This window comes from Anser cygnoides, chromosome 30 (genome assembly GCF_040182565.1).
Source record: "Anser cygnoides isolate HZ-2024a breed goose chromosome 30, Taihu_goose_T2T_genome, whole genome shotgun sequence".
NCBI lineage: Eukaryota > Metazoa > Chordata > Aves > Anseriformes > Anatidae > Anser > Anser cygnoides.
Window position 1 is genome coordinate 2,294,473 of NC_089902.1, and position 27,847 is coordinate 2,322,319.

General features: G+C 51.7%; 3 protein-coding genes across 3 annotated transcripts; 1 reads left to right on the top strand and 2 right to left on the bottom strand.

The window, feature by feature from the left end:
• Positions 1 to 376: 376 nt before the first annotated feature.
• LOC136787658 (olfactory receptor 14C36-like) lies at positions 377 to 1,303 on the bottom strand. Its single transcript, XM_066984970.1, has one exon. The coding sequence runs from the start codon at positions 1,301 to 1,303 to the stop codon at positions 377 to 379; it is 927 nt and encodes a 308-aa protein (XP_066841071.1).
• Positions 1,304 to 12,129: 10,826 nt separating this feature from the next.
• Positions 12,130 to 12,822, bottom strand: LOC136787659 (olfactory receptor 14C36-like). Its single transcript, XM_066984971.1, has one exon. The coding sequence runs from the start codon at positions 12,820 to 12,822 to the stop codon at positions 12,130 to 12,132; it is 693 nt and encodes a 230-aa protein (XP_066841072.1).
• An 11,245-nt stretch (positions 12,823 to 24,067) lies between these two features.
• LOC136787660 (olfactory receptor 14J1-like) lies at positions 24,068 to 25,000 on the top strand. The gene has a single exon (XM_066984972.1). It carries the CDS (start codon positions 24,068 to 24,070, stop codon positions 24,998 to 25,000), a length of 933 nt encoding a protein of 310 aa, XP_066841073.1.
• Positions 25,001 to 27,847: the final 2,847 nt, after the last annotated feature.

Below are 27,847 nucleotides of genomic sequence, written 5' to 3' on the forward strand. Positions count from 1 at the left end.
TCCTCACGAGGGGGAGTGGAGAGGCAGGTGACCTATTCACTGTTATCACCAGTGACAGGACCTGCGGGAATGGTGTCAAGCTGAGGCAGGGGAAGTTTAGGCTGGACATCAGGAAGAGGTTCTTCACCGAGAGGGTGGTAGCACACTGGAACAGACTCCCCAGGGAAGTAGTCACTGCACCAAGCCTGTCTGAAATTAAGAAGATATTGGACTGTGCACTTAGTCACATGGTCCAAACTTTTGGGCAGACCTGTGTAGTGCCAGGAGCTGGACTGGATGATCCTTATGGGTCCCTTCCAACGCTGGGTATTCTATGATTCTATGATTCTATTATTATGTATTATGACAATAATACTAATGACAACATTACTGATGCTTAAGAAGCATGTATAAAAACAGTTTTAATCAAAGCATTCTTGAGCTCCTGGTTCCTCATGCTGTAGATGAGGGGGTTCACTGCTGGTGGCACCACTGAGTACAAAAATGACACCACCAGGTCCAGGGATGAGGAAGAGATGGAGGGGGGCTTCAGGTAGGCAAATATGGCAGTGCTGACAAATAGGGAGACCACGGCCAGGTGAGGGAGGCACGTGGAAAAGGCTTTGTGCCGGCCCTGCTCAGAGGGGATCCTCAGCACTGCCCTGAAGATCTGAACATACGACAGCACAATGAAAACAAAACTACCAAATAATAAAGAAACACTAAACACAAGTGCCCCAACTTCCCTGAGGTAGGCGTCTGAGCAGGAGAGCTTGAGGATCTGGGGGATTTCACAGAAGAACTGGTCCACAGCATTGCCTTGGCAGAGGGGCAGGGAAAAGGTAGTGGCCGTGTGCAGGACAGCATTGAGAAAGCCACTGCCCCAGGCAGCTGCTGCCATCTGGGCACAAGCTCTGCTGCCCACGAGGCTCCCGTAGTGCAGGGGCTTGCAGATGGCAACGTAGCAGTCATAGGACATGATGGTGGGAAGGCAATACTCTGCTCCTACCAGGAAGGCAAAGAGAAAGACCTGTGCGACACATCCCGGATAGGAGATGGCCCTGGTGTCCCAGAGGGCATTGGCCATGGCTTTGGGGAGAGTGGTGGAGATGCAGCCCAGGTCGAGGAGGGCGAGGTTGAGGAGGAAGAAGTACATGGGGGTGTGGAGGTGGTGGTCGCAGGCTACGGCGGTGAGGATGAGGCCATTGCCCAGGAAGGCAGCCAGGTAGATGTCCAGGAAGAGCCCGAAGTGCAGGAGCTGCAGCTCGCGCGTGTCTGCGAATGCCAGCAGGAGGAACTCGGTGATGGAGCTGCTGTTGGACATCTGCAGTTTCTGGTCATGAACTCCTGTACAAGGAGGAGAAAGGCAGTGAGAATGTACCACAGGCATATCAGAGGAAAACTATTTCCATTTTTCTCACTTAAATCACCGAAATTTGCCCATTTCCAGGCACATATTGTGAAGGTCTCTTTCATTGATTCTGCCTGAGAGTGTCTCTGGGAACAGGGGACTCATCTGTGGCAATGGAAGAATCAGTCCTGCACTATAGCCAGAGGTAGTAGCATGGTAGTAACATGGTAGGAACATGGGGTAGTCTCAGATTCACTTTACTGCTCATATCAAAGAGATTTCCCCAGTTTTGATCCTAGTTCACCTAACTGCAGAGCAGAGGTGTGGAGATTTACTTATTTAATTATTTTTTTTGTATTTTTGGTTCTAGCTGCCCCACCACAGCTGAGGAGTGTTTCTAAGACATAAATCCTGGGCGTTCTGCTGCACTCCAAGTAAAACCTTGTGGATCCTCAGAGGCAAAGAGACTGTCCCTTTAGTGCAGAGTGTCCCACAGAGACGACAGCCAGTCTGTCCATCAGTGCTGGTCTCAGCTGTGCTGGCATCTCTTCAACTTCAGGACAATTGCCTTCAGAGGTTGCCCTGAGAAGAACCAGGACACTGCTGTGGGCAGAAGAAGCCAGGCTCCAAGTGCCCATCTCCAGACCCCTCACCCTGTCCCTGTATTCCCCTTCCCACAAGCACCCCGAGGGCTCACTCCATGGGCATGTGAAACCCCCATCCCCAGGCAGCCTGGGAACAAGAGCAGCAGCAGCACGGCCAGGTGGAGAAGCCAGGAGGAATGGCAGCGTGCTGCTGCCAGGGGAGGCAAGGCCAGGGAGGGAAAGACGGACACTCAGCAGCTCCTCTTGTGCAGAGGAGGCAGCTCCTGGTCACTGCAAACGATCTGTGCTCACCTCAAGCCTGCAGAGACCTCCCAGAGAGGAGGTCTGGGCACAGGGCACTGGGCATAGGAGGGTTTCCAGCTCCTTAGGATCAGTTAGGATTAAGCCTGAGAGGACCACAATGATGATGTCAGTGCAGTTTGTGGGCTGAGGTGTGGGAAGGGACTTTATGAAGTTCATTGATGACATACTGGTCCCTCACTGCAATGCTCTAGGAGTCTCCATCTCCTGCAAAATCCTGACCACTCATTACCATGAAACCTGCCTCCCCTCCACTGCAGAATTCTTCAAGCACAGGCTACAGACAAAGTCTTGCCTTTCTGGTAGTCCCTGCCTTGGTCTTTCTCTTGAAAAATGCAATCAAAAATGCCATTCCCTAAAGTATTTTCTACTCATTTCTGGAGAAACAGAGAGACAACTATCCCGAGAGATGCTGTCAGGCATCGGATGTGCCAGCTGTAGAAGACCCCTCTGGCAACCCCACCTCTATGGCCCTGCTGCCAGAGACTCACAGTGCCGAGAGCCTGCAGATCTGTCCTGCCACACGCTGCCCTCTGTTGTTGGCTCCTCACTGCCTCCAAGCCCTCTCTCCTCCTCTCCTCTCCCCATGCCAGCTGCGGTCAGAGCCCCCAGCCCTGCTGCGCTGTGCACAGGAGCTGCTCCTGGGCACAGCTGTCTCTCTGCACCAGGGCCCTCTTGCCACGAGCTCTCTCTGTCCCATGAGCCCGGCCCAGCTCAGCACCAGACGTCGAGCCCAAGGCATTGGAATCCCCCCTCGGGGGGCTTTGCTGAGGAGCCCACGAACCTCAGGCACTGAGAGAATTGAAGACATCTCTCCAGAAGTCCAAGTCAGAGGCAAGTTTCCTGCAGTGTCCCCCTGAGGGCCAGCACTGACACAGCCTCCCTTGGAGCTCATTAGAGCAGAGCATTGGAGGCAGTGAGGACAAATAGAGAAAGACAATGTCAAGGCACCCTGATATGTAGAAAAGCTGGATGTGGTTCACAAAAAAAAGGAACAGGCATGACCCCCAGCCCCTGGGAAGGGAGATCCTTTCCCTTCACACACTGCTCAGGGCTCTTCTTGGGGCAGGAGGAGATGGGAGCATTGGAGGCAGTGAGGACAAGGAGACAAAGGCAATGTGAAGGTGACCCTGATGTCACTTTTGCAAACTGGATGAGTTTCACCAAGCACAAGGGTCAGGCCTTGACCCCTGGAACCCTGGAAGAGAGACCTGTTCCTGTCACACCTTGCTCAGGGCTCTTCGTGGGGCAGGAGGAGATGGGGATGTGCATGGCCAAGTGCAGGAGAATGGTACGAGCCCTGCCTGGTTCATGGGTGGGGGCGAGGAGGCAATGAGGCCCTGGTGCTTTTACCGATAAGCTGTCTCCTCCTAGGCCTCAGTGGCAGAGACAACAGCCAGAGCCATGGACACAAAGACCTGGGTCCTGTTGGGACTCTCAGCCTTTCCACAGCTCTTGCTCCTCTCCACACCAGACTGTCCTAGGGACTCCCAGACCTGCACATCTTTCCCTGCTGGCTGTAGACCCTTACCTGTGTGGTGTCTCAGCGGATCTGAGCTGAGTCTGATAACTCAGATCTTCTTGGTGGCCATGCTCCTCATAAGGCAGCTCTGTAGGAAGCTGGCCTGGTTCCTGGTGAGCAGCACCACTGCTCGTATGGCATCCCTCATGGGGGATGTTCACGAGTCTATGGAGCTAGATGGGATCCCCCTCTTGGTACTGAGGGAGCTGGCAGAAGTGCTCACCAAGCCGCTTTCCATCATTTATCAGCAGTCCTGGCTATCAGGGTTGTTCCCAGTCAACTGGTGACAACAAAATATGATGCCCACCTACAAAATGGCTGGAAGTCATGACCGGTGCCGTCTGACCAGTGACAGGGAAGTTCATGGAGCAGATTATCTTGAGTACCATCATGCAACACTTAGAATACAACCAGGTGATCAGGCGCAGTCAGGAGGGCTTTATCAAAGTCAGGTCCTACTTGACAAATCTAAACTCCTTCTATGTCAAAGTGATGCACTCAGTGGATGACATAATGGCCGTGGATGTGGTTTATCTAGACCTCAGTAAGGATTCTGAAACTGTTTCCTACAGCGTTCTCCCAGAGAAAATGGCTGCTCGAGGCTTGGACACTTATACGCTTCCTTGGATTAAAAAGTGTCTGGGTGGCTGGGCCCAAAGAGTTGTGGTACATGGAGCTAAATGGAGTTAGAGGCCGTTCTCTAGTGGTGACCCCCAGGGCTCAGTTCTGGGGCCAGTTCCCTTGAATATTTTCATCAATGATCTGGACACGGGGATTAAGTGCACCCTCAGTATGTTTGCAGGCAACACCAAGTTAGAAGAGAGTGTTGGTCTGCTGGATGGTAGGTGGGCTCTGCAGAGGGTCCTAGATAGGCTGGATTCATGGGCCAAGGCCAAACCTATGAAGTTCAACAAGGCCAAGTGCTGGATCCTGCACTTGGGGCACAACAACCCCATGCAATGCTGAGGAATGGCGCGTGGAATGCTGCCCATCGGAAAGGGACTTGGGGGTATTGGTGGAGAGTCGGCTGAATAGGAGCCAGCAGGGTGCTCAGGTGGCCAAGCAGGCCAACAGCATCCAGGCTTGTACCAGGAATGGTGTGGTCAGCAGGAGTAGGGAAGTGATTGTGCCTCTCTACTCAGCCCTGGTGAGGCCACATGTCAGGTATTGTGTTTAGCTGTGGGGCCCCCAGCATAAGAATGACAGGGATCTATTCAAATGAATCCAGAGGAGGGCCACGAGGATGATCAAGGGGCTGGAGCACCTCTCCTCTGAAGACAGGCTGTGGGATTTGGTGTTGTTCAGCCTAGAGAAAAGAAGGCTCTGGGGAGACCTTATGGCGGCCTTCTGATACCTAAAGGGGGCTGTAGGAAAGCTGGGGAGGGACTCTTCATCAACTAGCGTAGCGATAGGTCTACGGGAAATGGTTTTACATTGAAAGAGGGTAGGTTTAGATTAGATATTCGAAAGAAGTTCTTTCCTCAGAGGGTGGTGAGGCACTGGAACAGGCTGCCCAGAGATGTTGTGGATCCCCCCTCACTGGAAGTTTTGAAGGCCAGCTTGGATGGTGCTTTCAGCAACCTGGTCTTGTGGAAGGTGTCTCTGCCCATGGCAGAGGGGTTGGAATTTTAGGATCTTTTAGGTCTTTTCCTACCCAAACTACTCTGTGATTCGCTGATTCTGTAAATCCAAAACACAGCACCACACCAGCTCCTAGGAAGAAAAATTCAGTCTATCCCAGCTAAAACTCAGACTATATCCACCCCTTACTCCATACCATTGTTCCTATGTCCTACTCAGGCCTGACACTTTCTAAATAACTATCACCACTTTTCCTCTCTTTTGATATACACGCAGAGATATCTTGCCCTTAGTCTATTTGTGTCCTGGTTTTGGTTGGGATTGATTTATTTTTCATGCTATTATCATAGAATTGTAGAATGGCCTGGGTTGGAAGTCACCTGAAATATCATCTAACTGAACTCCAGATCTCCCTGGAGCCTTCTCTTCTCCAGGCTGAACAAACCTAACTCTTTCAGCCTGTCTTCACAGGCAAGGTGCTCCAGCCCTCTGATCATCTTTGTAGCCCTCCTCTACATTTGCTGCGAGAGGTCCACATCCTTCTTGTACTGGTGGCCCCAAACCTGGACACATTACTCCAGGTGAGGCCTCACAAGGGCAGAGCAGAGGGGGACAATCACCTGCCTCCACCTGCTGGCCACCCCTCTCTTGATGCAGCCCAGGATGCACTTGGCCTCCTGGGCTACAAGCACACATTCCTGGCTCATGTTGAGCATTTCATCCATCAGAACCCCCAAGTCCTTCTCTGCAGGGCTGCTCTCAATGAGTTCTTCTCCCAGCCTATCCCCATGTCTGGGATTTCCCCGGCCCACGTGCAGCACCTTGCACTTGGACTTGTTGACCCTCCTTAGGTTAACATGGGCCCAAATTTCAAGCTTGTCCAGGACCCTTTGGATGGCATCCCTTCCTCTGTTGTATCCACTACACCCCTCAGCTTGGTGTCATCTGCACACTTGCTGAGGGTGCACTCTACCCCACTATCTGTGTCACTGATAAAGATATTAAACAGTACCGGTCTCAGGATAGATCCCTGAGGGACACCACTCATCACCAGCCTCCACTTGGACATAGAGCCGTTGACCATCGCTCTCTGGGTATGACTTTCAAGCCAACTCCTTATTCACTCAATGGTCCACCCATCAAATACGTGTTCTCCAATTTGGAGACCAGGATGTCATGTGGGACCATGTCAAAGGTCTTACAGAAGTCCAAGTAGATGACATCGGTCGGTCTTCCCTTGTCATCTGATGTTGTCACTCCATTGTAGAAACCATCAGACTGGTCTGGCACACTTTACCCTTTGGTGAAGCCATGCTGACTGTCTTGGATCACCTCTTTGTCTTCCAGGTGCCTGACATGGATTCCAGGAGGATCTTTTCCATGGTCTTGCCAGGCACAGAAGTGAGGCTCACCGTTCTGTAGCTCCCTGGGTCCTCCTTTCTACCCTTTTTAGAAATGGGACTGATGTTTTCCTTTTACAGATCACCAGGGACTTCACCCGACTGCCAGGACTCTTCAAAAAGGATGGAGAGAGGCTTGGCAACTACATCAGCCAGTTCCCTCAGGACCTGGGGTGCAAGTCATCATGCCCCATAGACTTGTACTTGTTTAGTTTCATCAGGTGTTCCCAAACCTGCTCTTCACCTACAGCAGGTGGGACTTTGACCCCCAGCCTCCATCTGTGGGTTCAGGGAAATGAAAGATTGGGAAGCCTGACTGGCAGGGAAGACTGAGGAGAAGACGTTGTTGGGTTCCTCAGCCTTCTCCATGTCTGTCATTACCAGTTCACCCTTCTCATCCATCAGAGGGGGAACACTCTCCTTGGCCTTTCTTTTCTGAGCAAAGCATCTATAGAATCCCTTCCTGTTATTCCTTGCATCTCTTGACAAGGTCAGTTCCATCTGTGCCTTGGCTTACCTTATCCCATCTCTTCACATCCAAAACTGAAACATGCATGAGAAGAAAGTAACCCTGGATCCATAGAAGCCATTTGGGAAACAAATTTATAGGTAGGAAGTGTGATTCTGTGGAGGTGCAGAGCTGATGGGCCCATTGTTCAGGATACTCCTAAAGACCTTTGTGTCCTTTTCCCTCCTGACTACACCGCCACTTCCTTCTCAGGAATGGAGTAGCCAACAGAGGTGAGACAGATATTCTGAGATCAGGAAAGTCATCGGAAAGCTGATCCCAGTAAGATATGGAGAGATAAGGAGTAGCCTGGACACGAGAGATGGGAGATTTTGGGGTGGGAAGAGGAGCATGGCCAGCTGAAATAAGAGAGTTCATGTAATGTCGAAGCTATGGTAACAGTGACTTAAAACAGCCATGTGTGGCCCTTACCTAATTTTAACCAGTAGTTTTAATCCCTAAAACTAAATGCTACTACAACACTCTGACAGGAATCCCCTACTCTAATGCTTGAATTCAAAGTATCCCTTGAAGCAAAACTCACCCATAGCCCCTCTCCCTTCTCGTTACTCTCTTGCTCACCCTAATCCCTTCCCTTGACACTAGCATTAAAATGCTATATTGAGGCCTAGACAAGTTCTTGGCAGACCTACAAAGACCCTAAACCAAAGAGCTTTCCCATACCCTAACCACAGAAGAAGACCAAACCTTCCCATTAAAGCTTTGTTTACTCTCTGACCCACAAAGGTGAGCCCTATTCCCGTGGGGACGAGAAAGTGGTCAGCTCTGCCTCAGGATCTCCTGCCCCAGCAGGAGGAATGGGACTGGGGCAGTGACTGGGAGGTCACTTCTGTCTCTGCAGCTGATAGGGCAGCAGCAGGAACGTGTCACGCAAAGGGACTGTGAGGTCCCTTGTGTCTGGAGGTGGCAGGACAGCCTTGGCCTCTCCCTGGGATCTTCACTTTGGGGCTGCCATCTGCCAGTGGCCCTGCTAGGCCAGCAGAAGGCCCCTGCTTGGCATGCTGCCTGTGGGATCCCCTCTGCCTCCATCCCCAGGACGACCCAGACAGAAAGAAGGCCCGCAGAGGGCTTGTCCTGTCCCTTCTGCTTGAGTCCAGCACTGGACAGCAGGAGGCACAAGGCTTGGCTGTGTCTAGCCAAGAAGCTGCAAGGCCAGCAGCAGGCCCAGGCCTTGGGAGATGCTGGGGAGGTGACTTCTGTCTGCTTGGCTGACAGGCCGCAAGGAGCCTGGTGGGTTGAGATGCCTACGTCAGGAGTGGCTGCCACCCTGATGGAGCTTTCTTTGGTAGTACGAAAGAGCAAGAGAGAAAAAAGTGCCACAAGGAGCAGCTTGGAAGGTTGGCACTGGCCACAAGGAGGAAGAAATGTCCCTCTAAGGGTCGTGCTGTGGTGCCAGAGGTCACCCAAAGAGTGTCTGTGATCACACCGTGGCTTTTTGTTTCAAGGAACAGCTGGTGAGGGTTGATGAGACATGGGTGAGATGATGGAAATGCTGGGATGAGAGCAAGGTGTTGGACAGAGATGGGTGTCTGCAGACTTCAAGGAAATAGGGTAAAGTGTGGGACAGCATAGGAGAGGATGCAGAGGATAAGGCAGAGGGTGCTGGCAAGAATGGAAGGCCCCAACAGCCCTGACGTTTTTGTCCCTTTGCCTAGAGCTTCTGAGGAGACGAGATATAGACATTGCAATTGGGTCTCACTGCTTCCTTGATACCCTGTGCAGGGGTGGGGAGGTGTCCTAATGAAGTTCTTCTCGTGGCATCACACTGCCCACCACATCATACAGACCCCAAGAAGAGCCCTGAGCCAGACGGGGGGGGTGCAGGATCTCCCCTCCCAGTGGCTGTGGTCAGGCCTTGGCCCTTCTGCTTCACCAAAACCAACCAAGACTTTTCTCAGCACAGCGCTTTGCCTGTCTGCAATCATGGCCTCCAATGATGTGCCCTAACAAGTCCCTGGGGAGGCTTTGTTAGGAACAGCCCTCAGTGGGGCCCATTAATACTCCAAGTCACTTCAACTTTTCCTTCTGACTTTATTTTCTCAAGCAGTTGCATCATTCTCCTCTCAGCACCTGAGTTTCACTGACTCAGCACCAAAACACACCATGGAACTCATTAAAATGCAGAACGTCCTAAGCAGACATATCTCTCCCACAGTTTTCTTCACGTCTTCAAGACTTGTGCAGCTAATTGGAGAGCTTTCATGGTGTAGTTAAGGAGGAAGATTTCAAAGTGCAACTAACAGAAATCTTTCCTCATTTTAAAGTCTGAATTTTATACCATTTCAGTTTAGAGCATCATTCTCCTATAGATACTGGTCTAGGGTTTCTCCTTTGGAGCTCTGCCTAGGGTAGGAAAAGCAGGGTTTTTCCTATGTAAAAACAAAGAGTAGGAAACCATGCTGCAATTTTCAAACAACAAAAAAAAACAAAGTTCAATTTCCTCATTTTGTTGCCTCCAGTGATGTTTACCTTCCCAAAAGGATGACTGTACATGATATATTTTACACTGATTAATAGGAAATTTAAAATTATATTGTTAATATTAACCCATATCATACTAATTCAATGATAAATGATGAGTTTCTTGCTAAGGAACCATGAAACAGAGTGCTGAGAGATGGGCGAGCTGGAACTCACTGAAACTCAAAGCAGCAACTGGGTTGGTGAGAGCGGTCTGAATGATCAACGAGTAAGGGGAGGGCAAAGCAGGAGAACCATGGGAAGTGCATAGGTCCAGGAAAGCAGCTGGAAAGGGGACATTCAGCATGTTCTGTGTAATGAAGACGGTTTTTCTGCCTTGAAGATGAGGGAGCACACCATGATAGACAAAGTGATGACAATGCAAGTACAGGTGAACAACAGTATTTCTTCTCCTGTGCTGAATATAGATAATGGAAATTAGCATTTCTTCATGATAGAAATTCCACTTCATGTGAGACTTTTTATCGAAGGGATTGAATCATTTGAGGTAATGAGTAGTCGCATTATTAGTGAAGTACTACAAAAATTACTGGGTATTGAGGCAGAGCTTTGCTGTCTGACCATAAGCATAACCAGGGAAAACCTCCTGTGGCCCCGTTGTGTTTGTGGCACTTCCCTGGACCAGCAGATGTCAGAAAAGACCTGCAGGAGACCGGAGCCCTTTGGGAAAATGAGGTGGAGCCAGGTGGAATTCCCAGGGCACCTCCACTGCCAGCAGTGGTCTTTGTCCCTGTAACTGCAGCCCAGCCCAGCACAGGAAACGCCTTCAAAGACAACACCTTCGTTCAGTGGGTTCCTGGGACTGACCTAGATTTGAAATGGCCATTGGAAACCTGACATACTTTCCCTTATTCCTACGAGACACATGAATATCCATTTACCTTCCTGGGTCTTCTCTAGCAAATTCAGGCTGAAATACTCGAGCATAGCGTGCTTCAAATGACTGAGCCAGAACCCATCAGCTTGCCCCACTCTGGGGAATCATCCCCTTCCAACTAGGGATATGAAAGTTAAAAGTGTGAAATGACCTGTCAGGTCAATGCGCAGGGGAAGGGAAAGACATAGGTATTGTGCTGCAGTGTCAGAAGGCAAAAAAGCACTGCACTGTGCCTCAGGGTAATCAAGGAGACCTAATCCAGTTCATCTGTGAGATAAAGCAGAGTGAAGGACGTTGAGTTGTGTCCTAACATGAAGAAGGATGTACATCACTGCTGAAGGAGCTGTCTTTTTGTGCCATCACCGATGCAAATTACACAAGAACTACATCAAATAAAGGTAACCTGTCCCACCCTGGCCCTGTCACACCACAGGGCAGCGGAGGGACCTTTTTCACTTTCAGCCTCTTTTTCAGAGAGGCTTTGCCCTCTCCCTGCACACCACGGGGCAGAGCCTGGCCCTGGACGCTCCGTGAGCGCCGTGCAGGTCGTGGCAGGCTGCGGTGAGGGGACGAATGCCCTGGGCCCCCTTCCTGCTCTGCCCAGGCCAGCAAGGGCCCCGAGCGGCCTCGTGTCCCCTGCCCCTGCAGCTCTGGGCTCCCTTCCCCAGCCCTGGCTCTGCAGCACCAAGCCCTGCTGGGAGCCCTCCCCTGCATGCTGCCACCGCTCCCTGATGCTGCTGGTGCCCTCTGCCGGGCACTGCCCAGCCCAGCCCAGCCCCTGCCCACCTCTCCCCACCCCCCTGCCCTCGCCTTATCACCCACATTTGGCCCTTTCCTACTGTTCACTGAAGGCCTCTGAGACCTCTGTGCTGTGGCCTCGCTGTGTGTCCTGGCATTGCAGAGCTCCCATCAGCCCGTGCATCCTTTGGCTTGGCTTTACTGTGAAGACCCACTCGCTGCCCACCCAACACAAGGCACACGGCATCCCAGGAGAACCCTTAGCATATCCTAGTGGCTCCCGATACCTCCCTGATGCCGCCAGCCCTGTCACGTTTCAATCCCAGGAAGCTGCTTCTTGACCGGTCAGGGCCTCCATGGGAACTGGGCATCCGCCAGTGACGACTCAGTCCAGCCCTGACTCCCTCACACCCCATCCCGTGCCCTCCTGCCCCTGTGTCCAGGTGGCACCCAAGCACAAGAGTGAGGCCTTGAGCCTGGCATTCCCGGAGCGCCTTCTGCACTCCAGTTTGGGAAGAAGAGCCCTGAGCACTGAGCAACTTCACTTTTATTAACAACATGCCACAACAGAGGCCAGGTGTCATTTAGGAATAAACACATTCAGAGCAAGCGTGTGGGTCACACAGAGGGTTGGTCATCTGGAAAAGAGGAATGAAAGCAAATATTTATCTGCAAACAAAATTTTAAAGAATACTGTAGCTAAAAGTCAAAAATTGCCTGAGATTAACTTCAGTAAAACTAGAAAAGGGAGATAGCCAATTGATTGCTAATTAAATATTACCAGTAGAATCAGTTTCTTCATTGTGGTTTTCAGGTCCTGGTTCCTCATGCTGTAGATGAGGGGGTTCACTGCTGGAGGTACTACCACATATAAAAGTGCCACCACCAGGTCCAGGGATGGGGAGGAGATGGAGGGGGGCTTCAGGTAGGCAATCGTGGCAGTGCTGACAAACAGGGAGACCACGGCCAGGTGAGGGAGGCACGTGGAAAAGGCTTTGTGCCGGCCCTGCTCAGAGGGCATCCTCAGGACTGCCCTGAAGATCTGAACATAGGACAACACAATGAAAACAAAGGAACCAAAGACTAAAGAAACACTAAACACAAGTGCCCCAACTTCCCTGAGGTAGGCATCTGAGCAGGAGAGCTTGAGGATCTGGGGGATTTCACAGAAGAACTGGTCCACAGCATTGCCTTGGCAGAGGGGCAGGGAAAATGTAGTGGCCGTGTGCAGGACAGCATTGAGAAAGCCACTGCCCCAGGCAGCTGCTGCCATCTGGGCACAAGCTCTGCTGCCCACGAGGCTCCCGTAGTGCAGGGGCTTGCAGATGGCAACGTAGCGGTCGTAGGACATGATGGTGAGAACATAAAGTTCTGCTGATATGAATAAGAGAAAGAAAAAGACCTGAGCAGAACACCCTTGATAGGAGATGGCCCTGGTATCCCTGAGGGCATTGGCCATGGCTTTGGGCAGAGTGGTGGAGATGCAGCCCAGGTCGAGGAGGGCGAGGTTGAGGAGGAAGAAGTACATGGGGGTGTGGAGGTGGTGGTCGCAGGCTACGGCGGTGAGGATGAGGCCGTTGCCCAGGAGGGCAGCCAGGTAGATGGCCAGGAAGAGCCCGAAGTGCAGGATCTGCAGCTCCCGCGTGTCTGCGAATGCCAGCAGGAGGAACTCGCTCACAGAGCTGCTGTTGGGCATCTGCTAATTCTGGTCATGAGGTCCTGTACAAGGAGGAGAAAGGCAGTGGTAATCTACCACAGGCATATCAGAGGAAAACTCTTTCCATTTTCTCACTTAAAATCACCAAAAATTGCCCATTTCTAGGCAGATATTTTGAAGGTCTCTCTCATTGATTCTGCCTGAGAGTGTCTCTGGGAACAGGGGACTCATCTGTGGGCAATGCAAGAATCAGTCCTGCACTACAGCCAGAGGTAGTAGCATGGTAGTAAAATGGTAGGAACATGGGGTAGTCTCAGATTCACTTTACTGCTCATATCAAAGAGATTTCCCCAGTTTTGATCCTAGTTCACCCAACTGCAGAGCAGAGGTGTGGAGATTTACTTATTTAATTATTTGTTTTCTATTTTTGGTTCTAGCTGCCCCACCACACCTGAGGAGTGTTTCTAAGGCATAAATCCTGGGCGTTCTGCTGCACTCCAAGTAAAACTTGTGGATCCTCAGAGGCAAAGAGACTGTCCCTTTAGTGCAGAGCATCCCACACAGACAACACCCAGTCTGACCATCAGTGCTGGTCTGAGCTGTGCTGGCATCAGCAGCACATTTGAGCATTTGAGCTGCAGGACAATTGCCTTCAGAGGTTGCCCTGAGAAGAACCAGGACACTGCTGTGGACAGAAGAAGCCAGGCTCAAAGCGCCCATCTCCAGACCCTCACCCTGTCCCCATACTCCCCTTCACCCAAGAACACCGAGGGCTCACTCCATGGGCAGGTGAAACCCCCATCCCGAGGCAGCCTGGGAACAAGAGCAGCAGCAGCACGGCCAGGAGGAGAAGCCAGGAGGAATGGCAGCGTCTACTTCATATTGGAGAAAGAGAGAGACCCATCCTGACAGATGCTATCTGCCATGAGCTATGTTGGCTTCAGAGAAACTCTTTGGAAATCCCATTTACATGTTCCTGCTGCCAGAGACTCACAGTGCCAAGAGCCTGCAGATCTGTCCTGCCACACGCTGCCCTCTGTTGCTGTGCTCCTCACTGCCTCCAAGCCCTCTCTCCTTCTCTCCTGTCCCCGTGCCACCTGCGGTCAGAGCCCCCAGCCCTGCTGCGCTGTGCACAGGAGCTGCTCCTGGGCAGAGCTGTCTCTCTGCAGCGCTGCCCGCTTGCCACGAGCTCCCCTTGGGCCCAGGAGCCCGGCCCAGCTCAGCAGCACAGCACCCGACCATGGCATCGTTTGCTCTGTGCCATTGGGCTCCCTAGAGGTGTCCTCAAGGCCTCAGGGCTGACAGCTCCAAAAGGCAGCAGGGTCTCTCCTGGGCTGTGGTGCTTGGAGCAGACTGACTTCATCACCAACTGCTCCTAACTGAAAGTGGGAGAGACTGGTTTTAGAAGTGTGATTTGTACTATTAAAGCTATTTTCTTCCCTTTCTCAAATACTTCTTGAGCTGTGTTGCCCCATGTGATGACGACATCAATGTACTGGAGATGTTCAGAAGCTTCCCCCTCTTCCAGGGCAGTCTGGATCAGCCCATGGCAAACGGTAGGGCTGTGTTTCTACCCCTGGCGCAGGCCATTCCAGGTGGACAGGACGCCCCTCCAGCTGAAAGCAAAGTGCGGCCTTCACACTGCTGCCAAAGGGATGGAGAAAAATGCATTAGCAGTAATAATTGCGGCAGAGCGCTTGGCTGCCTTTGACTGCAGTTCGTACTCAATGAAGTTCTAGCATGCCCAGCACAGCAGCACTCAGCGGTGGTGTGACTTCATTCAGGCACAGAAGTCCACCGTTCTCTTCCACTCACCATTAGAATTTTGCACTGTCCGTATGGGACTCCTAAAGGGTGAGCAAGTGTTGCTGATCACCCCTTGGCTCTGCAGTCAATGAACCAGCTCATGCATGGGAAGCAGGGAGTCTCTGTGAGTGCAATACTGCCTCAGGTGCACTGTTGTGGTAGCGATTTGCACCTGCTGCCCATTGGCCATCAGCACCTGCACAGCAGAAGGGTCCTGTGAGAGAGTGGGCAAGGTAGACAACTGTTTGATGGTCTCCGTCTCCAGGGGAGTCATGCCCAAAGTCCATCCAGTAAACGTTTGGATCTTTGAAGTACACTCTCTTGATTTAGTCAGTGCCAAGGTTGCACAGAGCCTCCAGACCAGTCCCAATGGGTAACTTTTGCCACTCCTTCCCAGTTAGGCTCACTTCAGCCTCCAGTACAGTTAACTCTTGGGTTTGATGTGCCAGGCCAATACTCCTCAGAGTCCAATACACCCGATTGTCCCCTTCCTCCCCCTGGATGGAGGCTGGGCCCCTCTAGTCCTGCTCATAGTATTCATTACTCTGTTTGGAGGACTGTCTGCTAGAAACTGGAGCAGTAATTTTCTCAGAAGAACCACTTTTTGCAAATGCTTTTCCTTGCGCTTCATGTATCCCTGCCTCTAGGGTGGAGGTAGGGCAGATTTTTGCATCCTGTTTTCTCATGGTCTTTCCGGGGTCACACAGTTAAAACCACAGGGTGGCACGTAGTATGCACCCACTATATCAATTTTCTTGAGCAGAGGGATGTTTACACCTGATAGCCGAGCTATTGTTTCATGCAGGTGGGGAGGAGGATGTATCCTCTTGTAGTTCTAGCACCTCGTGAGAAAATTTCTCTCAAGACGAGATGCAGGCCCATAGGGAAGAAGAGAGACTTTCATTGTAATGCTGTAGTTGGCTACATCCAACTACATCCGATTCATCCATGTGGGTTCCTCTTGGTCTTTCCAGGTCATAACTGCCAATGAGCTGGCATACGGTGATGGTGCGCTCTGTACAAACTTCTGCCACATGGGTCATGGGCACTCGACTTCATCTGGAACTTTGGACAGCTGTTTGTTGTCTAGGTCACTATCAATCACCTTCAGCATGGCTAATTCCCTCAGGTACCGGATACCCCTCTGCATGTTGGTCCACTTTCCTGGTTGACATACAAGATCTTTCTTGAAGGGAGAACTTTCCTTGACGCCTGACAGGATTAAATTCCTTGTGCCCTTTTCCAATGGCTTTGTCAATCACTCCTTCTCTAGAGGGGGATCCCAGCTGCTTGGCTTCCCTGCCCTCTAATTCCAGGCTATTGGCCCTGTTCTCCCAGCACTGGGGCAGCCAGGTGACAATGTGCTCACCAAGATGATGGCTGAAATCTTTTCCCTTATCTCGTAGCTTACCCTGGGAAAGGGATCACGTGGTTTCTGATGTTTAGATGATCTCTTCTTCTTTGTCATCCTGCTTCCATGGTGGCCCTTCTTTGGTGAAACCTGCCTTATCTTCTTCTTCCTCCTTTCTTGTCTGGGTAGGAGTTTCTTCACTTTCTAAAGAAAAACTGACTTCCGCACACATTGTTTTCTCTTTAATAAAGAGGCAACCAATAGTGGCACAGGCTGGTTCTCTGGCCCAGCCATGGGGCCCATTTCAGGGGCTGGAGTGGCTGCAGGGCCCATCACAGGAGTTGTTCTGGCTGCAGGGCCTTTCAGAGGAGTTGGAGTGGCTGCAGGGCCTATCGCACGTTTTGGAGTGGCTCTAGGGCCTGTCACAGGGGTTGGTTTAAATTTAGGCCCATCTCAGGGGGTGTGGTGCTTGAAGCAGACTGAAATCATCAGCAACTGCCCTTCTCTGTACACAGGAGAGATGAATTTTACAAGTGCGATTTGTGCTATTAGGGTGTGGTTGTCAAACATGTTGTCCTTTAATCTGGCAAGTAGCTCAGCACCACACAGCAGTTGGCTCACACCAACCCCCCAAATGCTTATGTGTTGAGATAAGGGCAGTTTAACGGACCGAAAGGGAAGAGAAATAATAATAATAGTAGCTTTTATGATGATGATGATGATGACGATGATGATGATGATAATGATGATTATGATGATATTTATTATTTTTATTATTGTTATGTGCAAAGCAAGCTATGCACAGCGCAATTGGTCATTACTTACTGATGTCCAGCCTGTCCCCAACTGGTAGAACATTGTGGTAACCACCTGCACCTGCTCTTCTTTGACCTTCAACAACTCCACAAACGGAAGGCTCCTCCCAGAGACTGGGCAAGGTAGACAACTCTTTAATATCCTCTGTCTCCAAGGCAGCTATCCCAAAACCCCACCTGTACCAGTTTGGATCTTTGAAGTACCCCCTCGTGGGGAAGTCTGTGTCAAGGTTTTATAGATCAACATTCTTCTTCCTCCTTTCTTTTCTGGGTAGTAGTTCTTTTCCATTCTAAGGAGCCTGATTTTCACACCCATTGTTTTCTCCTGCATATAGAGGCAACGGATACTGGCACAGGTTGGTGCTGTGGCCTAGCAAGAGCAGACCTGGGGGGTCTGGTCTAGTCCCCAGACTAGACCTGGGGCCTGTCCCAGGGGCTGGAGCGGCTGCAGGACATGTCAGAGGTGTTGGAGTAGCTGCAGGGCCTGTCACAGGGGTTGCAGTGGCACTGACTGAGGCTCAGTAAGCACAGACCAAGTCCCAGCACATTCCAGTGATTTGTGTCCCTTTGGAATTGCCAAGGTGATAACACCTCCTTTTCAAGCACTTCTACAGTTTTTAAGGATTTTGCACATGCTCAGGGGGGAAGTTCCAAAGCCCTGGAGGTGCCCACTGCTCTAGGTGCCTGCCCTTATCCTCCCACACTCCCTGCCTCTCCTAACTCTCCTGCCCTGGGGCAGGTCTCTGGAGGGCATTCTTAAATAGTTGTTTATCCTTAAACAGAATTTGAAACACATTCAGGAGACATCACAATAGGAGCATCCCAAGGATATTCAAAGATTTGTAGAGCTAGTGTAATTAGCCTGGAGGAGAAGGGGGAGGTGAAGGAGAAAGGGGGACTGAATAAAAGGAGAAGTGTCCCTCCCTTTTCTCCCCCTAGATTGGCTCCCTAAAGCAAAAAGGTCAAGAGTGTAATTCTTCAGTTTCTGAGCGATGGTTCCTGAGGTACGGAGGTGATGGCAATGCTCAGTACAAATAACACATCTGTCACATGACCAGACATTTTATAGGATCATAAGCCAGTGTTACACAACATAGCAAAATAACTTTAAACCAGCCCCAGAAATGATGAACAGCACAACGGGAACACATGCAGTAAGTAATGTGCTACACAACACATTTCTGAAAGCAAGCACAACAGACCTGAGATCCAAAACATCGACATTGTGATCAGCAACTATTAAACTGGTCTAATGCTTATAACAATTTAATTTTAGCACTCTCTGGTAAGATCTGTCATTATCTCAACCCTTCGTGCCCCACTCTGCGTGCCAAAAAGACTGCTGTGGTTTAACGCGGCAGTTCGAGTACATGGAATTATTTGAACAGGTCCAGAGGAGGGCCACAGAGATGGTCAAGAGGCTGGAGCACGTCTGCTATGAAGGCATGCTGAGCAAGCTGGTACTGCTCATCCTGGAGAAGACGAAGCACTGGAGAAACCTTAGAACAACCTTGCAGTACTTAAAGAAGACCTGCAGGAAAGCTGGGGAGACAGTCTTTGTCAGGGAGTGTGGTGATAGGACAAGGAGTAATGACCTTAAACTAAAAGAGGGTAGGTTTAAATGAGATATACGGAAGGAATTCTTTAGAATTCTTCAGAAGGATCTGGATAGGCTGGATTGCTGGGCTGAGGTGAATGGGATGAAGTTCAACAAGGCCAAGTGTCGGGTCCTGCAATTTGGCCACAATAACTCCATGCAACGATATAGGCTTGGGGCAGAGTGACTAGAAGACTGTGAAAAGGAAAGGGACCTGGGAATGTTGATTGATGCTCGGCTGAACATGAGCCAGCCGTGTGCCCAGGTGGCCAAGAAGGCCAACGGCAACCTGGCTTGTATAAGAAACAGCGTGGCCAGCAGGAGCAGGGAGGTGATTGTCCCCCTGTACTATGCTCTGGTGAGGCCACACCTCGAGTACCGTGTTCGGTTTTGGGCCCCTCACTACGAGAAGGACATCGAGGCCCTGGAGTGTGTCCAGAGAAGGGCAACCAAACTGGTGAGGGGTCTGGAGCACAAGTCTTATGAAGAGTGGCTGGGATTGTTTAGTGTGGAGAAGAAGAGGCTCAGGGGAGACTTTATTGCACTCTACAACTACCTGAAGAGATGTTGTGGTGAGGCGAGGGTCAGCCTCTTGTCTCAGATAACTAACGATAGGACTCGAGGAAATGGCCACAGGTTGCGCATGGGGAGATTTAGATTAGATGTCACGAAAGACTTTTTCTTTCAAAGAGTAGTCAGGCACTGGAATGGTCTGCCCAGGGAGGTGGTGGAGTCACCGCCCCTCGCAGTGTTCAAGAAGCACCAGGACAAGGTGCTACGGTATCTGATTTAGTAGCTTAGTGGGTAGTAGTAGTGATAGGATGGTTGGACTAAATGATTCTTTCCAACTTTGTGTTTCTATGATTTCTATGATTCTATGATAGGACAAGGGGAATGGTTTTAAACTTGAAGAGGGTAGATTTAGAGTAGATAGTCAGATGAAATTCTTGACTTGGAGGTGAGGCACTGGCACTGGTGCTGTGGGTCCAGAGGTCACCCAAAGGGAGTTTGGATCAGCCCATGCCCTTGTGTTTGAAGGAACAGCTGGCGAGAGTGGAGAGGCATCAGTGAAATCCTGGCAATACCAGAGTGAGAGCCAGGTGGGGAAGAGAAGTGGCTGTCTGCAGCCTTCAGAGAGGTGTGGGACAGCACAGGAAAGCCTGCAGAGGAGAAGGCAGAGGGCTCTAACAAGAATGGAAGGCCGCAGCAGCACTGACATCTTTGTCTCCGCAACCATGGCTTATGAGGAGACGTGTTATTCTCATGGCACTGGGACCATGTATTTTCCTTTCAACCACGTGCAAACACTGGGAGGTGTCATACCATTGTCCTTCACATGATCTTATGGGCATCGTCCCCTACCCCACAGACCCCAGGAAGAGCCCTGAGTGAGACATGGGGGTGCAGGATCTGTCCTCCAGTGGCTAGGGTCAGGTCTTGGCCCTTCTGCTTCACCAAAACCAACCAAGACTTTTCTCAGCACAGCGCTTTGCCTGTCTGTAATCACGGCCTCCAGTTATCTGCCCTAACAATTCCCTGGGGATGCTTTGTTAGTAACAGACTAGAATAGCCATCAGACTGTATAGTGTACTCTATTACTACAGGATAGAGTAACCAACAGAGGTGAGACAGGTACTCTGAGATCATGAAAGGCATCAGAAAGCTGATCCCAGTTAGATGACTGATATGGGGGGGTCAGGAGTAGCCTGGCAAGGAGATATGTGAGATTTGGGGGTGGGAAGAGGAAGGGAAGAGGAGCTTGGAAGCTTCCTTTCTAGAGGTTAGAGGGTTCATGTAATGTTGATGCTGTAACACTGACTTCAAACAGTCTTCTGTGTCCCTTACACTATTTTCAACAGTAACAAAAATCCCTCAACATAAACATTAGTATACCAACCTGACAGGAAACCACTACTCTAGTGCAGAAGTCAAAGTATCACTTAAAGGAAAACTCAGCCCATAGCCCCTTTCCCTTACCTTTCCTTTCTTGCTCACCCTAATCACTGCCCTTAACACTAACATTGAAACGCTCTATTTAAACCCAGACTTTTTGAGAAACCTAAACAAAACCCTTAACCATAGTGCATGCCCATACCCTAACCAGAGACCTGACTCCACAAGCAGAAATCCAAAAACACCCACTAAAACTTTGCTTAATCTCTAACCGAGAAAGTGAAAAACAGGTACCGAGGGGGCTCTGTAGGTCAGCTGCGTCTCCCCTAGGTCAGCTCTCCCTCAGGATCTCCTGCCCCAGCAGGAGGAATGGGACTGGGGCAGTGACTGGGAGGTCACTTCTGTCTCTGCAGCTGATAGGGCAGCAGCAGGAACGTGTCACGCAAAGGGACTGTGAGGTCCCTTGTGTCTGCAGGTGGCAGGTCAGCCTTGGCTTCTCCCTGGGATCTGCACTTTGGGGCTGCCATCTGCCAGTGGCCCTGCTAGGCCAGCAGAAGGCCCCTGCTTGGCATGCTGCCTGTGGGATCCCCTCTGCCTCCATCCCCAGGAGGACCCAGACAGAAAGAAGGCCCGCACAGGGGTTGTCTTGTCCCTTCTGCTTGAGGCCAGGACTGGACAGCAGGAGGCACAAGGCTTGGCTGTGTCTAGCCAAGAAGCTGCAAGGCCAGCAGCAGGCCCAGGCCTTGGAAGATGCTGCTGAGGTGACTTCTGTCTGGTGGGCTGACAGTCCGCAAGGAGCCTGATGGGTTGGGATGCCTGCTTCAGGAGTGGTTTCCACCCTGGTGGAGCTTTCTTTGGTAGTAGGAAAGAGCAGGAGAGGAAAAACTGCCACAAAGTGTACCGTGGAAGGTTGGCACTGGCCATGAGGAAGAAGAAAAGTCGAGGGGATCAACTGGCCTTGCTGCTACAGACTAGGGCAAAGAAGGCATTAAGTGTCTCAGCCTTTACCTCCTCTCTTGTCACCAGGTTTCCTCCCACATCCATTAAAGGATGATGAGTCTTCTTAATCCTCCTTTATTAAAGTGTTTATATTAACAATTTTTATTGTCTTTGACGGTAATAGATGGATTGAGCTCCAGCAGGGCTTTGGCCCTTCTGATTTTGACCTGCACAGCCCCATAACGTTCAGGGCACACCACCAGACAATGTGACAGCAAGCATGAGAAGGAAGCACAGAAGAGGTGGAACCTGGCAGCCCTCCATCCCCTGCCCTTCTGTGACTCTGCACTGCAATTCCATTCAGCTGGTTCCTCCTGTATTATCTAAACATCCCTGCAGCTCCTGATGCTGCTTGTCAGAGATAGCACAATCACACGAAGGTTGAACTCTTTGCCTGCAGATGTTAACAGCTGACAGAAAAGAGCATCAGTCCAGGGGAACCTAGAGAAATTTCAGGGTTTTGCCTACAGGAACCCCTTGATATTTACAAGGAGAAGAGCCCAGTCCCGCACAGGAGGAAGAGGAACCCCACACATCAGGGCAGACTGGGACCCTGCCGAGTGAGCAGTGCCCAGGAGGAGGAGGGCCTGGGCACCATGAGGGATGCCATACGAGCAGTGGTGCTGCTCACTACGAACCAGGCCAGCTTCCTACAGAGCTGCCTTATGAGGAGCATGGCCACCAAGAAGATCTGAGTTACCAGACTCAGCTCAGATCAGGTGTGACATCACACGGACAAGGGTTGAGAGCCAGCAGAAAAGGGGTACAGGTCTGGGAGTCCCTAGCACAGTCTGGTGTGGAGAGGAGCAAGGGCTGTGACAAGGCTGAGAGTCCCAACAGGACCCAGGTCTTTGTGTCCATGGCTCTGGCTGTTGTCTCTGCCACTGAGGCCTAGGAGGAGACAGCTTATCGGTAAAGCACCAGGGCCTCATTGCCTCCTCGCCCCCACCCATGAACCAGGCAGGGCTCGTACCATTCTCCTGCACTTGGCCATGCACATCCCCATCTCCTCCTGCCCAAGAAAGAGCCCTGAGCAAGGTGTGACAGGAACAGGTCTCTCTTCCAGGGTTCCAGGGGTCAAGGCCTGACCCTTGTGCTTGATGAAATTCATCCAGCTTGCAAAAGTGACATCAGGGTCACCTTCACACTGCCTTTGTCTCCTTGTCCTCCCTGCCTCCAATGCTCTGCTCTAACGAGCTCCAAGGGAGGCTGTGTCAGGGCTGGCCCTCAGGGGGACACTGCAGGAAACTTGCCTCTGACTCGGACTTGTTGAGAGATGTCTTCAATTGTTCGTGATTCTTCAATTGTTCAATTGTTCAAAGGTTCGTGGGCTCCTGAGCAGAGCCCCCCGAGGGGGGATTCCAATGCCTTGGGCTGGGCGTGTGGTGCTGAGCTGGGCCGGGCTCGTGGGACAGAGAGAGCTCGTGGCAAGAGGGCCCTGGTGCAGAGAGACAGCTCTGCCCATGAGCAGCTCCTGTGCACAGCGCAGCAGGGCTGGGGGCTCTGACCGCAGCTGGCACGGGGACAGGAGAGAAGGAGAGAGGGCTTGGAGGCACTTGGCAGTGGGAGGATGCTGAGAGCTGCCTGCAGGAGAAATCTGCACAGCCCTTGACAAGGTACGTCTCTGGCTGCAGGGCCATGCAGCTGCACGTCCTGGAAGGGTCTCCTGCTGGGTCTTGTTCCTGGGAGGGCAGTGGGCAATGCAGTAGGCTTTGGGGGTCCTGCTGGATGGCACTGCGAGGTGAGGAAGTCTGGCAGAAGCCCCTTGGAGTGTCATAACCCAGCTGCCCCTGGTCAGCCAAGATTGGAGTGGCCAATCCTCCTCCAGATACTGCAGGGGATGCAGATGGGATAGTGGAACAGCCCGGACTGCAGATATTCATGTCTGTCTGTGGGGTGTTCTTCTGGGCTGGAGGCTGCTCTCCAGCACGATGCAGCTCTCTCGTGGCATCCTTGTGTTATCCAGGTGCCCCAAGGAGAAGACACCTCCGTGCTAAGGCCATGTCCGTGCTGCTGGATGGCTGCCTGTGGGCAGCTGGAGTGAGGCCTCTGCAGCCCTGGCAAAGAGGGAAAAGCTGAGATCCTGCTCATGCAAGACCAGGTGAGGATCCTGTCCAGCTGCACTTGGTCTGGGGCTTCTCTGCTCTCAGCTTTCAGTAGTTTCTTCTCCTGGGAACACCGAATAGATGGTTCTTCCTAAACATTACAGCCGTAGCTACCAGAAAATGAAGCAAATAAATGTCCCTTCTTCTACACAATCGTTGGGTACTTTCCTTGAAGCAACACTGCAAATCTTCTGGTCTGACCAGTGGACTGAACTTGAGTTTCCCCCATGTTCCTGCTTCCCTCCTGCTGCACAGCAGGAAGGACTCCTCTGGAGCCCACAGCAGCCCCTGCTCCCAGTGCCACTCTCAGCCAGCACCAGCTGCAACTGAAGCAGGAGAGCTGCAAAAAGGTTCTTCTGCACAGAGAGAGGCTTGGGCTGGGGGTGCTCTAAGGCTTGCAGTAGGTTTTCCTCAGAGAAGTCTGTTTTAACTTTTTTCTGCCTTATCCTCTTCAACAGACAGCTGTGTTTAATGTTAGCAAATGCCCAACATCAGCTGTGTGAGCGAGTTCCTCCTGCTGGCATTCGCAGACACGCGGGAGCTGCAGCTCCTGCACTTCGCGCTCTTCCTGGGCATCTACCTGGCTGCCCTCCTGGGCAACGGCCTCATCCTCACCGCCGTAGCCTGCGACCACCACCTCCACACCCCCATGGACTTCTTCCTCCTCAACCTCGCCCTCCTCGACCTGGGCTGCATCTCCACCACTCTCCCCAAAGCCATGGCCAATGCCCTCTGGGACACCAGGGCCATCTCCTATCAAGGGTGTGCTGCACAGGTCTTTTTCTTTGCCTTTTTGATTGGAGCAGAATTTTATGTTCTCACAGTCATGTCCTACGACCGCTACGTTGCCATCTGCAAGCCCCTGCACTACGGGAGCCTCGTGGGCAGCAGAGCTTGTGCCCAGATGGCAGCAGCTGCCTGGGGCAGTGGCTTTCTCAATGCTGTCCTGCACACGGCCACTACATTTTCCCTGCCCCTCTGCCAAGGCAATGCTGTGGACCAGTTCTTCTGTGAAATCCCCCAGATCCTCAAGCTCTCCTGCTCAGGTTCAGACTACCTAAAGGAAGTTGTACTTCTGGTTGTTAGTGCATGTTTAGCATTCGGCTGTTTTGTTTTCATAGTGGTGTCCTATGTGCAGATTTTCAGGGCAGTGCTGAGGATGCCCTCTGAGCAGGGCCGGCACAAAGCCTTTTCCACGTGCCTCCCTCACCTGGCCGTGGTATCCCTGTTTGTCAGCACTGCCCTGTTTGCCTACCTGAAGCCCCCCTCCATCTCCTCCCCATCCTTGGACCTGCTGGTGGCAGTTTTATATGTGGTAGTACCTCCAGCAGTGAACCCCCTCATCTACAGCATGAGGAACCAGGAGCTGAAAGCCACACTGAAGAAACTGATTCTAGTTGTATTATTTACTTAGTAAGGAACTGTCTATCTCTCCTTTCTAGTTTAACTCTAGTTAATCTCAGGCAAGTTGTGACCCTTAGGTGTAGCATTTGTCCTGGTTTCAGTTAGGACAGAGTTAATTTTCCTCCTAGTATCTGGTAGGGTGCTCTGTTTTGGATTAGGATTAGAAGAGCGCTGATAACATGCTGATGTTTTAATTGTTGCAGAGCAGTGCTTACACCAGGCCAAGGACTTTTCAGCTTTTCGCTCTGTCCTGCCAGCAGGCAGGCTCGGGGTGCAGCAGGCGCTGGGAGGGGACAGACCCAGGACAGCTGACCCCAACTGGCCAAAGGGGTATTCCATACCATCTGACGTCATGCTGAACAATTTATATGGGGGTACTGGCCACGATAGGGTGGCCGGCTGCTTGGGGATAGGCTGGGCATCGGTCAGCGGGTGGTGAGCAATTGCATTGTGCATCACTTGTTTGTACACATTATTTTTATTACTATTATTATTATTATTAATATGCATAGTCGGCACAAAGCCTTTTCCACGTGCCTCCCTCACCTGGCCGTGGTCTCCCTGTTTGTCAGCACTGCCATGTTTGCCTACCTAAAGCCCCCCTCCATCTCTTCCCCAACCCCGGACTTGGTGGTGGCAGTTCTGTACTCGGTGGTGCCTCCAGCACTGAACCCCCTCATCTACAGCATGAGGAACCAGGACCTCAAGGAGGCCATGAAGAAACTCTTTGGATACATGCTTTTTTTGAACCATTCATGTTCACTTGAGTTCCAGGTTTATTTCAGAAACTGGAAAATATTTTTTATTATTTGTCTTTATGAATATTTTCTCCAAGTTGTGGTTTTCATTTAAATAAAGTTATTCTTGACATTCTGCCTGTTATTTTTTCTAACTTACTTTGACCCAATAGTCTCATGTAAAACTGGGCTTCACGTGTAGATAAATACAGTAAAGAAGCCAGGAGAAATTCATTGTTATCAGCTGCCGTCTCTTCCCATCTCCTGTGCAGCTGGGGGAGCAGCCCCAGCATGCAGGAGGGGCTCAGGGCCCAGAGCCCAGCTGCCACAGGGAGGAGCAGCCCCGCTGGCCCTCGCGGCTGCCCCTCACTGCCCGCTGGGCTCTGCCTCTCTGCTGCCTTCGGGTCGGGGCTGCTGCTTCCCTGGAGCCATGGCCATGGCCAGCAGCAGGACGTGGCCTTTTCACTGCTGCTCTCTTTTTGGTTCCTCATTGTTTTCTTGTGCTCTTGTATCTGTGTTAGTCCTGAGGTCTCATGTACCTTGGTGACAGTCCTGTTGTCTCTGCAGTGACATCCCTGTGGCTGCAGGCAGCAGCAGGCACTGTGCAGCCCTGGGTCACAGCTGGCCTCCCTGCTAGCACCACAGTAACACGAGAGGCTGCTCAGGGCAAACCCAGAAGCCTGGGCACCTCTTCCAAATGTGCTATCAGGAATAGAGCCAAGGGGTTGCTCCCTGCTCTTCTGTTTTCTGGGCTTCTTCATGGAGCGAAGGACACCGGCTGAAAGTCCCAGGGTGGTCTGTGAAGGAACAAAGTGATGGACCAAGAGCTCAATTTGTGGTGGCACTTCCCCAAGCAGACAACAACTGGTCTTGGACTTATCAGCACGGGACTGTGCCTCCCGCAGTGGATCTGATGGCCGATGCCAGCCTGGAGAGGAATCTGGAGCTGCCAGGAGATGTCAGGGGATCTCCAGGGACAAGGAGCTCAGTGGGTAGTGAATAGAAAACTTCATAAAATGAGTGACCATCCAAAGAAAAGTCTGGTAAAGGAAAAGTCAAATCTGAGGGGACCATGTGCTAAGGGGGATGCACAGAGCTCCTCCAGTGAGATGCCACTACTGCAGGGGAAGAGGGGAAGGTTGGAGAGCCACGTGGGACCTGCGGGCAAGAGTAGTGTGTGCAAAGCATTTGGGGATATTTGCAGGGGCAGCGTGAGCCTGGGAGACAGCAGTGAATGGAGCCTGCAGAGCGTGAGCCTGTCCCAGGTGGACTGACCAGAGCTCAAGTGCTCAATCTGCTGTGAGCAGGCAGAGGAGAGCTCTGCAGCCCCAGGGCACGCAGCAGCCCCAGCAAAGGAGTCTGGCGAGCGATTCCTTGCAGCCCTGGGACAACAGCAGTGACCCCATGAGCTGGGTCTGCCTCCCCGCCTGCCCAGCACGGCCCTGCAGAATGCCCCCGTGCCCTGGGCACCACAGCCCCCTCGCTCTGCAGAGCAGCATCGCCAGCTGGGGTTGGGGCTGGGGCTGGGGCTGGGGCTGGGGCTGAGACTGGGACTGGGGCTGGGGCTGGGGCTGGGGCTGGGAGGGCGCTTCCCCTGAGTGTCTTCTAGGCCAGCTTCAGGCACATGGCTTCGGGATGTGAGCGTGTTCTTTGCTGTGTGCAAGGAGCTGAGAGACCACCAACAGGCACGGGGCTGGAACATTGCCTGCAAGGTCCCTCCTGCCCTAGCACCTCCCAGGACCGGCACGGAACTGGCTCCCATGCATCAGAAGGTCTGGGAGTCCAGCAGCAGTGCCACGGGCTTGACAGGTCACAACCAGATCACTTTTACCTGGGCAGATTCTGGGCCAAAAAGGGGGTGTTTTGTAGGTGTGGTATTATGAGGTAAGTGTTGCCTCAGAAATTCCTAATCTGTTCCAAAGTCAATGTCTCTAAAGCGGATTGTGAGTTGAGCTCTTTCTGAAACAGCCGACAGTTCCCCCCTTGGCTACTGGCTGGGATCAGTGCCTTTAGGCTCACATCTGCTGGTCTCCATGACAGGACACCAGATGCATCTGCTTTGCACACAGTTTGTGAGATCCTCTCTTCCTAAGTCTTGGGTAGGCCCCATAGAGGAAGAG

What these genes read in the sequence shown, in the direction of transcription:
- LOC136787660 (XM_066984972.1), top strand. Translation starts at nt 24,068, where the DNA reads ATGCCCAACATCAGCTGTGTGAGCGAGTTCCTCCTGCTGGCATTCGCA.
- LOC136787658 (XM_066984970.1), bottom strand. Translation starts at nt 1,303, where the DNA reads ATGTCCAACAGCAGCTCCATCACCGAGTTCCTCCTGCTGGCATTCGCA.
- LOC136787659 (XM_066984971.1), bottom strand. Translation starts at nt 12,822, where the DNA reads ATGGCCAATGCCCTCAGGGATACCAGGGCCATCTCCTATCAAGGGTGT.